Source organism: Sinocyclocheilus grahami, unplaced genomic scaffold (assembly GCF_001515645.1).
Source record: "Sinocyclocheilus grahami isolate Dianchi unplaced genomic scaffold, SAMN03320097.WGS_v1.1 scaffold843.1, whole genome shotgun sequence".
Lineage (NCBI taxonomy): Eukaryota > Metazoa > Chordata > Actinopteri > Cypriniformes > Cyprinidae > Sinocyclocheilus > Sinocyclocheilus grahami.
In genome coordinates this window covers 563,890-575,701 of record NW_015506022.1, presented here as the reverse complement: position 1 = coordinate 575,701, position 11,812 = coordinate 563,890, and the positions used below count along the sequence as shown (strand labels likewise).

The 11,812-nt window shown below is 34.1% G+C and overlaps 1 protein-coding gene across 1 annotated transcript in view; it reads right to left on the bottom strand.

The window, feature by feature from the left end:
• The window catches only part of brsk2a (BR serine/threonine kinase 2a), a 254,881-nt gene that overhangs the window by 39,235 nt on the left and 203,834 nt on the right, over positions 1-11,812 (bottom strand). Inside the window, exons 9-11 of the mRNA XM_016247583.1 lie at positions 3,665-3,696; positions 1,496-1,660; positions 1,258-1,355 (exon numbers count right to left, since the gene is read on the bottom strand). Of these exons, the coding sequence (XP_016103069.1) occupies positions 1,258-1,355; positions 1,496-1,660; positions 3,665-3,696 (295 nt within the window). The remainder of the gene's footprint in view (positions 1-1,257; positions 1,356-1,495; positions 1,661-3,664; positions 3,697-11,812) is intronic.

The following is an 11,812-nucleotide window of genomic DNA, read 5'->3' as shown; positions in this document are numbered from 1 at the left end:
ACACACACACACACACACACACAGACACAGACACAGACACAGACACAGACACAGACACAGACACACACACACACACACACACAGAACCCATCTTCAAGAAAAAGCAGTGGTCTATAAAGCCGCTCTCAATGCCACTTCTGATTGTGAATGAATCATTAGCACCAGCGCCTGCTGCAATTAATGCATTTGTTAAAGCACTGAGGGCATTTCAGTGAACCGCATTTGCACTGACTACTGGCCTGAAAAAAAACAACAACTTTTAATAATGAATCAAAAAAGTAATTTTTATTAAGTTATTATTATTAAAGTTATATATATATATAAAGTTATATTATATATATATACACACACACACACACATATATATATATTTAAATCATATATTTTGACAAAATTATTTATAATACTTTTTGTAAATATATTATTTTTTAAATTATTTAAAAATATATATATTTTTTTAATTAAGTATTTAAATATAACAAATTTATATTAAAAATGTATAAATAAAAAAATAATGATATAAAGTTATAATAGTATATATGTTCCACAAAAGAAATAAAGTCATACAGGTGTGAAATTACATGAGGGTGAGTAAATAACAAGAAAATTTTCATTTTTGCTTGATCTGTGCCTTTAACACCCATTTAAAACCCATTAACCTCTTACCATTATTTATGCAATTGTAATTGTAGTGTAAATGCATTCATGCCACTTCGGAGCTGCAATAAATGGTCTGTATGCCAATTCAGATGCAACTTCTGACCAATATATATATATATATATATATATATATATATATATATAATGGCCGTTGTAGCCCAAGTTTATGTGTAATAAATTCTATGCTCAATAAAATAAAATATTTCTAAAGCTACTTTTTGTAATGTGTATTTGATGCTTTTCTCATTTAACACAATAATGACTTTAAATTATATTTTAGGGGTAATTTCTCAGCCAAATTTGATGTGTGATTAATTTGATCAATTAATTGCCACATCATGTAATAATTAGATGACATTAGACATTATATATAGACATTATATGTTTATATACATTTTTAAAATTGTATATTATTCATAATAATTTAAAATTACATTTTTTCTTTTTATTTAAAAATGACAAAAAATTCTATAAATAAATAATAAATTAAAAATGATATATATAAACATACAATTTAATAAAGATAAAGTATATAAGATTAAGTATTAAGTCACTTCTGTATTCATTTTTGGTTTCATTATTCAGAGTGATTATTACCTATATCGTTGCGAGGAGGGAGGTTCTGGTCTTCATGGCTGGGGTATCTCTCCTTACGATCCAGCAGAAGGAAGTAGATCATCTTTTCCTGATTCTCACTGATGAGACAGGAGGACAAGACACAGCCATTTATCCAAAAAAAAAGCCAAATTCCCTTTTTTTGCCTTCTTGCTAGCTAGAAAGAACTGTTTAATAGATCTAACAGAAGCTATAAAGACCAAACTAACGGAGCACTCACTCGTCCGACAGCAGGTCCTTCATCAGCTTGTTCTTGTCCCGGAAGCAGCCCAGCGAGTGCATGCTCTCCAGGACGTCCGGGTCGATGTCGTCGGCTGACGGGACGCTGCGGATCGCCACCTTCCTGGGCACCGGCTGCTCCGGCTCCGGCTCGTTCTTCCCTCCTCTGAGGAGAGCAGAAGCAGTCAGTGCCACTGACACACCACACATCCAACAACAACACAAGCTCCATCACACAAAACACACAGAGGAACTGAGATCCTTACTAATCATTTCCAGTGCTAGAGAAAACATGGACTGACTAGACGTGACCTTATCACTAATTAAATGGACTGTCATTTCTTAACTTTTGCTCTCATCAATATAAATATGCTGCCTATTTGACATGTGGGTTGATATTGCAGAACGGGGCAAAACTTGTTACTTTACTTTGCTTACTTTCTTACGTCCCACTGCAACAAGTATGCCAAAAATGAAGCTTTTTCTTGTAAATTATAGTGGTAAATTAATCATTTTACTTCTGTAGTGCAACATATTTCTGTGTGAATGCTGGATATTGGCTATTAGATCATATGAATTGATGTTAATATGAATAATTAACATATAATAAGTATAGTGGGTGTATATTAAATTACATAAACTGAATATTTTTATATTTTCCAAAACATTAACATGTTTTTTTGTTTGTTTTATTTCTCCCACACTAACCCCTTCCACCAAAATAAATCATTTAAATATACAGAAAGATAAATAAATGAACAAATGCACGCATAAATAAAGCTCGTTTGTTCAGTAGCCTAAATCAATGCTTATGTATTGGGCTATTGGATAATATTAATATTAGTACGAAGATAATTAACATATATACACTATATATATACTGTGCATAATTATTCATAAATTAATTCATTACTTTAAAAAAAAAATCGTGGAAACCTTGACTTATAATCAACAGGAAACAGCAAATGACTAATAGTACTTAATTGTACATCCTTGCTAAATAAAAGTATTAATTTCTATAATGCCCCCCCACCCAAATATATATATATATATATATAATGACAGTAAAATGCTGATATTTGGATCTTTCTATTCATCAAAGAATCCTGAAAAAATGTACTCAACTTTTTTGAATATTGATAATAATACTTACAAATATTTCTTGAGCAGTAAATCAGCATATTAGAATGATTTCTGAAGATCATGTGATGCTGAAGACTGGAGTAATGATGCTGAAAACTCAGCTTTGATCAAAGATGAAATTTTAATGCAGGCTTGGTGAACAAAAGAGCATTTATTAAAAATCTTTCTGTCCAGAAACTTTTGACTGGTAGTGTACACTGTAAAATGTCTTGCTGCAATTAGTTATAACAACTTAACATTTGTTTAGATAACTTAAATATCCAACTTAACTAAACTTGTAATTTCACGTCAAGCACAAACACATTATTACTTGCTCTAATGCTAAAAAAGTTGAATTTGTTAGAAGTAATCGCAACAATCATTTTGTACAGCGCAAGTAAATGTACCTGTATGTAACACCAAATACACATTCACTAATGAACATCAATATAAAATGAGTTAATATTATCCAATAGCCCGTGTGTCCTCTGTGATATCGGTGAAAGTGAACGTCATTTCAAAGGCGTTTTAATGAACGATTACAAAAACAAGCAATTTTGTCATTAGAATAACGTGTGCTAATGAATTGTGCACATACATCCCGCAGCATAATCTACATACGGACGTGTCAGATCCCAATTAATAAAGCAACACAAGCATGTGTTTCATTCTAAGCTTCGCAATCCTAACAACCACAGCCAGTTCTGACCCTAAATCCACGACAAGCTTCCCTCCAAATATTTGCTGTCGCCATCTGTTAGAAAAGACGGTGGAGCAGCGAAAAACATAAGTATTCTGCTTAAACGCAGGCGGCGTGTCTTTGACCCCAGAGAGGGACGACCTTCGCCTGCTGTCTCTGTCTCTCTGGAGGAAGCCAGAGGAAAAGTGTCCTTGCTGCTGACATGTGAGGTCTGTGCCATTTATCACGCCGCGTCTCTGAGACAGATACACTTTCAATCCCGTCTATCCAGCCCTAACGCCCAGCCCGCTGTTTCTGTGTCACAACGGTTGTTTCCTGTCCCCAGAATCATGGGAGTTCAGTACTTACATGTACCAGGTGTGCTTCTGGATCAGCTCTAACTGTAAGAGAAACACACAGAGAGAGATGGTTAGAGCCACTGCAGAAAAACAGCAGCCATCAGTGAAGCACTTTAGAGAACAGGTCTCAATCAATCACTCGAAACGATACTCGCAAATCTAAATTCAAGTCAATCTGAAAATAATATTAAGATAAAAACAACATTGGAAAATGTGTGTGTGTGTGTGTGTGTATGTACGCGTTATTGTGACAAATGAGGAACACACAGAGAGAGATGGTTAGAGCCACTGCAGAAAAACAGCAGCCATCAGTGAAGCACTTTAGAGAACAGGTCTCAATCAATCACTCGAAACGATACTCGCAAATCTAAATTCAAGTCAATCTGAAAATAATATTAAGATAAAAACAACATTGGAAAATGTGTGTGTGTGTGTGTGTATGTACGCGTTATTGTGACAAATGAGGACATAAATTTGTTTAATGACAAAGGTATGACAGGTATTACAAGGAGAAGGTGACTTTTCAGGACATTACCCCATGTCCCCACTTTTCAAAACGCTTATAAATCACACAGAATGGAGTGTATTGAAAATCTGAAACAGGAGACTCTAAAAAAAGTCTCCTGTGAGGGGTAGGTTTAGGGGTAGGGTTGGTGTAGGACAATAGAATATACGGTCTGTACAGTATAAAAACCATTACTCCTATGGAGAGTCCCCACTTTTCACAAAAACAAACCTGTGTGTGTGTGTGTGTGTGTGTGTGTGTGTGTTTTATTATTTGTAATTTGTTTTTCAATACTATTTTTTTAAACATTTTACATTGTCATTTTAACATTAATATGGTGCAGTTAATAATGAAGAGGGGGGGGGGGAAATGCAACATGGCCTTTATGTAAAATTCGTAATAAGGGATATTCCATATGTGTTTTTATATGAATATTATAATTTTAATATGATCAAATAATTAGGGCTGCCAATTTAAAATGGTAATTTAGTGTTACTAATTATAAGAAAAAAATGCATACTCATGACCCCTGTTTTTAGTATCAATTCAATACCAGATATTATAGTTCTTACTTATATTTTTGATTGCAGTTCTTATTAATTTTAGAGAGTTTTGTTTTCATTTTCATTTTAGTTGGTTTTTGTCATTTTATTCTGTGATTTTTGCCATTTTTTGGAAAATTTTCTTTATTTTTAATGTTTAGTTCATTAATTAATTTTACATAGTATTTTTTTTTTTCAGTTTTAGTTTCAGTCATTTTATTATACATCAAGTTAAACTACATGTAAGTGAGGAACGTTGCCTGAAATAAAGTAAAATAAATAATAAAAATAAAAATACGTTGAAATAAAATACGTTTTGGTATATATAATTTTATTTTAGTTAACGTTTCATTTCTTTCAAGTAATGGATATTCAAAATCTATTTTCATTTTAATTATATTTTTGAATTGGTATTCATTTCAAACATTATCGTTGTGCAGTTAGTGATTAAAAATGTACGATTCCCCCAGCCTGTGCAATACATATATTTCATAATAAGGAATATATTCGATTTTTTGTTTGTGGCTTGTTTTTGTTTTTAATATTATCACATTAGGACTGTCAATTTAAACATTAATTTAGTGTGATTTATGACTGGCTGGATCTGGAGTTTGTGAGTTTCACTAAATTAAATCTCTGAAAGACTTTCACATTTACACAGGACATAAAAACAAAACACACGAGGTTGTTCGCTTTACATATCAGCCAGACAGTCTCTTCCTCTCTAACAGCTCTTGACTAAAATAAGTTGCAAAGACCAGCATCCTTTAAAGACTTCAGTGCAGTAGCCCGCTGTGAACTCTAGTGTTGTAGGCTTGGTAAAAGAGCCGCCGAGAGCAACCCTTCTGAAAAATGACAAATGGGACGGGCCACGGTCTCGTGACCTTCGTGGAAACGTGTAAGTGAAGGCCACGAGACCGCAAGTTCACATCCAGCACCCAAAGTCTGGCTCCAGAAGATGAATACCAGAGCGAGTCCAGCTGAGCGGTAATGGAGACGTTTCGTCTGAGAGCAGATACATCAGCGTCTGATGACTAATGACCGGCTGTGTAGAGATGAGGGAGCAGAGATCCAATTATTATTTGCATATCTGTGCTGGAGTGGGACGTAACTGCTGTCTACTGTTTTCCTCAATCATCTGTTTCTATGATATGTATTTCACATATGCTAAAGCCTCACACACAGGCAAACACATACGTTCGTTAGCATGTTGCAAAACCCTCGAAATGAAAAAAAAAAAAAAAAATTCCAATCAACAGGTATAATTACCCAGGAAAATGAACAGATGCTATTTAAAAACGTTGATGGTTCACTCACAAAACACAAAGAAGTGTTTTTACGCAAACAAATTTGTGAGAAAACATGCATGTGTCCATTTTGCTTTGAACTGAATGTGATTTATATGTAAAAATGTTTTTTTTTTACCAATGATTTGCACCATGTTTTATGAACGAGGCCCAACGTTTCAAAGACACTAGGTGTTTATTTACAAACTTTGGCCAGAGCAGTGTATTTATTGGTCAATGAACCAAAAGTAATACTAAAACTGTTAAAATTGTTTTCAGTAATTGAAATACATATTTTTTAAAGCATTTCCAAAATGCAACAGAACAATAAAAATTTGTGAGAATAAATGAAAAAATATATGCAAATTGTGTATATATGTGTATATATATCTTACAAATTAATAACATATCATTTTTATTCACAATATAATGAGAATTAGATTTTTTTTATACATATTTGCAAAATTGATAGATAGATAGATAGATAGATAGATAGATAGATAGATAGATAGATAGATAGATAGATAGATAGATAGATAGATGGATGATAGATCGACAGACAGACAGACAGATAGACATATAGATAGATAGATAGATAGATAGATAGATAGATAGATGATCGACAGACAGACAGACAGATAGACATATAGATAGATAGATAGATAGATAGATAGATAGATAGATAGATAGATAGATAGATAGATAGATAGATAGATAGATAGATAGATAGATGGATGATAGACCGACAGACAGATAGACATATAGACAGACAGATAGATTCTTTATTCAAGTCAAAAGCAGCTTTTTATTTTTTAGTATCTGCGTCCTCTGTGAGGAGAGAAAGGTCACAGTGATAGCATGGACATGCTGAGCTGATCTCCAAACACACAAACACACTACCTTTGAACTGTCAGACTAGCTTTACTATCTGCACATCAAACTCCTCTTTCTCTTTATCACCGAGTCACAGTATCAAGATTCCCCACTGAATCCAAAACAATAGAGTCAGAAAACGCCAGAGAAACACATTTTCAAGATAAAATCCTACCTTTCTCTGACTGCTAAATACTAACATCTTATTTAGCATCTCATCACATTAATCATACATAAAAAACATGTAGAAGACATCTGCAACCAAAGGAACAAGATCCAAAGCATGTTGTCCGACTTGTTTTTGTCTAAAGCCCAAAATATACTTTGGTTTTTATGCGCAAGTGAGGGTCCGTGTACTTTACACCGAGTTTTGTTACCCACATTCTTTGTACACGCATGTCGCACATGTGCACTGAATTTGTTTTGCACTAATAAGTTGTTCCTCAAGGTGGCAGCACTTTTTTGGTCAGTTGCAAACTGCAACGTGGACCAGACTTTATGCTGACAGTACAAATACTTTTACTGTTCCAGTTGGTGATTACTTAGTTTACTAGGATTAAAATGAAATTAAATCAAGCGTTTATACGTATAAAACTGATGTTATATAACTAACCCCATGAAATAGGGATGGGAAGATTCCCCGATTCGCTCGGTGCATCGGCATAAAAAGTTAACGATGCGATGCATCCATTTAAAAAGTGTGCATCGGCTACAAGTTGTCATTTATATTGCAATGCATCGTTTCTAATATATTTGCATCTGTAAAAACTGATTTATTTATATATAATTACTAGTGGATGTGCTATACTTTTATTATTTAGAAAGTTACCAATAATCTGTGACCAATGTTTTATATGCAGATTGATTTCTCCTCTCTAAACTGTTTCTCAAGTGGGTTCTCTCTTACCGTTAACCGATTGCCGGCGTCGACCTCGATCATTCCTCGCAGAAGGTTCTGGCAGTCCGGTGGGATAAAATGGGGCATGTGAAAAACACCCAGCTTGACTTTTTCTAACAAGTTTCTTAAATTGTCATCGTCAAACGGCAGAGCCCCCTAAACGAAAGACACAGACAACAAAAAGAAAATGCATCAGTCTGAGGAAAAATTCTGAGTAAATAAGGCTGGAGAAGAAGAACAAATTAGAAGAAAAGGGCTCAGAGGATTGACCCATAAATGCAAAGTTTTCATTAATTAACTCTTATATAAGGGGTCTGTCGGTACTGCTGACATGCTACAGCTGAGGGTGATGAGGTTTCATTTTCATTTCTGATGAAAAACAAAACAGAGGAATAACAAAAAACAAAAGAGACAGGACGAGAGCATAAATGCACTCCAATCATTTTGGATCTGAGAGGATTTTGTGCATTCAGCATTGAGTCTGTCAGAAGTCAATTTTATTTTTGGTTTTGGTGCTGTCTGCCTTTCCACAGCAGGTCCATGTATATTTCATAAAGGGACAATCGAATGAACTTCAGCAGAGAAGAGAAGAGAAGAGAAGAGAAGAGAAGAGAAGAGAAGAGAAGAGAAGAGAAGAGAAGAGAAGAGAAGAGAAGAGAAGAGAAGAGAAGAGAAGAGAAGAGAAGAGAAGAGAAGAGAAGAGAAGAGAAGAGAAACAAACATGAGATGAGACAAAAGACACATTGAGATATGAAGACACTGAGAGATGAGACAAAAAGAAATGCAATGAGATGAGGCCAAAAAAAAACAGAAGAGACAAAATGAGATGAGATGAAAGAAGACAAGCCAAAAGAAATGTAATGAGACAAAATAAGAGACAAAAATGAGACGAGACAAGGAAAAAATTAGAAAATGAGAAGCAATGAGATGAGAGAGGAAAATAGAAGAGATTAAACAATATGGAACAAGACCAAACAGACGACAAAACGAGATGTAATGAGATGAGGCAAAATAAGAGCCAACAATGAGATGAGTTAAGGTGACACAAAACGAGATAGAATTAGATGAGACTAGAGAGGAAAACAGAAGAGACAAGACAATATGACACAAGACCAAATGAGACAAGACACAATAGGTAAAATAAAAGTAGAGAATACACAAAAATTAGACGAGGTGACATTACAATAAATTAGACTAGATTAGATGAGACAATACGAAAAAAGTGCAGAGACAAAATGAGACAAGATGAGATGCAATATGATGAGACAAAACGAATGAAGAGAATAGACAAACTGAGATAAGGAGAGGTGACACGAGATGAGACAAAAATTTAATGAGAGAGGAAAACAGAAGAGACAAAACAATATGACACAAGACTAAACAAAAGAAGACTAAATAAAAAAAAGAGACAAAATGAGACAGGAAGAAACAAGATGACAAGAGTTGAGATAAAATTAAATGCAGATGAGATGAGACAGAAACTAAAAGAAAAAAATATTTGAAATGAGAAAAAAGGAAAAAAAGAGCAGAGACAAAATAAGACAAGATGAGGTGAAATAAGAAAAGACAAAAAGAGCTGAGACAAAATCAAAGAAGAGAATAGATAAAAATGAGACAAGGTAAGGTGACATGAGATGAGACAAAATGAGATTAGATGAGAGAAGAAAACGGAAGAAAAGAGACAAAACAACATGGGACATGATCAAAATGAAATGAAATAAGACGTGACAAAATGAAAGAAGACAATAGAAAATGCAAGCTGACGTGTGAAGATATGAGATGAAAGAGGAAAACAGAAGAGACAAAACAACATGAGACGAGACCAAACGAAATGAGACCAAATTAAATAAAATGAGACAGTGAAAAAAGCACAAGAATGAGACGAGACGAGGTGATGTGAGATGGAAAATAAGATGCAATGAGATGAGAAAAGAAAACAGAAGAGACAAAACAATGAACGAGACCAAACAAAACAAGACATATTGAGATGCAATATGATGAGACAAAATAAGAGACAAAATGAGACGAGATAAGGAGACGTGAGATGAGAGAAAATGAGATGGAATGAGATTAAATGAAATTAGAGAGGACAACAGAAGAGACAAGACAATATGACACAAGACCCAATAGGCAAAATAAAAGTAGAGACAAGGTGACATGAGATGAAAACATAAGAGACAAAACCAAATGGCAAGACCAAGAACAAGACGAGATTACATGATCCCTACAAAACTAATTGAGATGAAATAAGACGAGACAAAAAGACAAAAGAGGAGATAAGAGAAGAGACAAGATGAGGTGATGCAAGAAAAGAAAAGCAATGTTGAGCTGAAGTTCCTGAGTGGTTGTTTGAATGCAATGTGCAGCTCTGGTCTGTTCTGAAGTCACAGAAGCTCTCTGAATGATCTCTGAAGAAATGACTCGTTCATCATTGTTTCTAGAACGTCAAAAACAATCCAGCTCGGCTTTAAAATGCAGGCCAGTGGCTCTGTGTGGAGAGATAAACCTCTCAGACTCAAGGGTCTCAATTTTACTCTCAAAATTGAACAAGAGCATTTCAAATGAGCTGGAACTCTCGGGGATACTGCTGCGGTTCAGACGCGCAGGTAAAACATTTCGAATAAAATCAGCTAATAATGCAGTGCAGAGGTGTGTCCCATACTTGCTCCAAATTGTATCGTCTTTGGGACTTAGAAACATCAATTCCCAGCCTTCAATTCAAATATGCGTGTTCATTTCCACAAAATACCATTTCTGATGAAAAAGGATGGCTGATAACATTCTGAAAACTTGAGTTTAACTTTAATATCCATCACACTGTCAAAACAAGCAACATAATACAATGTGTTTGAATGTTGTTTGTGTCTTTCTACACAATTTAAGCAAACTGAAGAGAAGATATTTGCCATAATCAAGATATAGTTCACACAAAAATGAAAATTCTGTCAAACCTCCATGACTTTCCTTTACCAAAAGGAGATATTTGGTTGTCATGTTCATGCTGCTCTTTTCCAAACACTAAAACACTTTTTTTTAATATATATATATATATATATTTAATGTTTCTCAGAATAAATGTAGTCATATGAGTTTAGAACATCAAGAAGGTGAGTAATTGTTGGCAGAAATGTTATATTTGGGTGAACTATTCCTGTAAGGTAAAGTCTGGAGTGACTCACCACCAACAGAGCAAAAAGAATGACCCCACAGCTCCAAACGTCTGCTTTCCTTCCGTCATACTTCTCTCCCTAACAGAGACAAGACAAAGTCAAAATGCAATCCTTCTGATTCCAGATCAGGTCACACATTCAGAGTTGTCTTTTGTTTTACTTCCACAAAGCAGAAAGACTGACAGTCAGGCAACACTCACCCGGATGACTTCAGGACACGCGTAATGAGGAGATCTGTGAAAAGACAACATCAGCTTGAGTTACCCACAGTACTCACTGCTATTCATCTCTCAATATGTTTGTCTTATTTTAATTATTTTAAATTTGTAACCCCGCCCCCCTCCCTCAGGTTTTTATCCTTCATTAAACAGCATTTGCTGCCAAGTACAGTAAAATGTTTAAAGAAAGACATTTTACAGTAAAAGTGCAATTTTACAATAAAAATTAAATATTATAATTGTTTTCCATACAAAATGTCTCAATATATAGTGATTTTTTTATTTTAAATAAATAATATAAAATAAAATTGTATAAAACATTTACATTTAATTACATGTAATCAATATTTATCATGTGAGAATACTTTTTATTTATTTTATTTCTTTGCAGCACTGTAACAACACATTACCATATAATTGTAATAAAATATTTTTAAAAAGCATCTCGGGGACTCATATTTTGAACAGATTCGCAGAAAACAAACTATTTAAAAGTACTGATCTGCAGTACAAAAATACAGGGGGGACCGTATATAAAATGGCTGTAATTCCTAAGTATTTTATCTTATATTTTTGTTCAATCTCTTGAATTAAAGCTTAAAATCTGCACTTCAATTTCATCTTGTTTGTTTTATTTTAATTCTATTCTGGTGGCATACAGAGCCA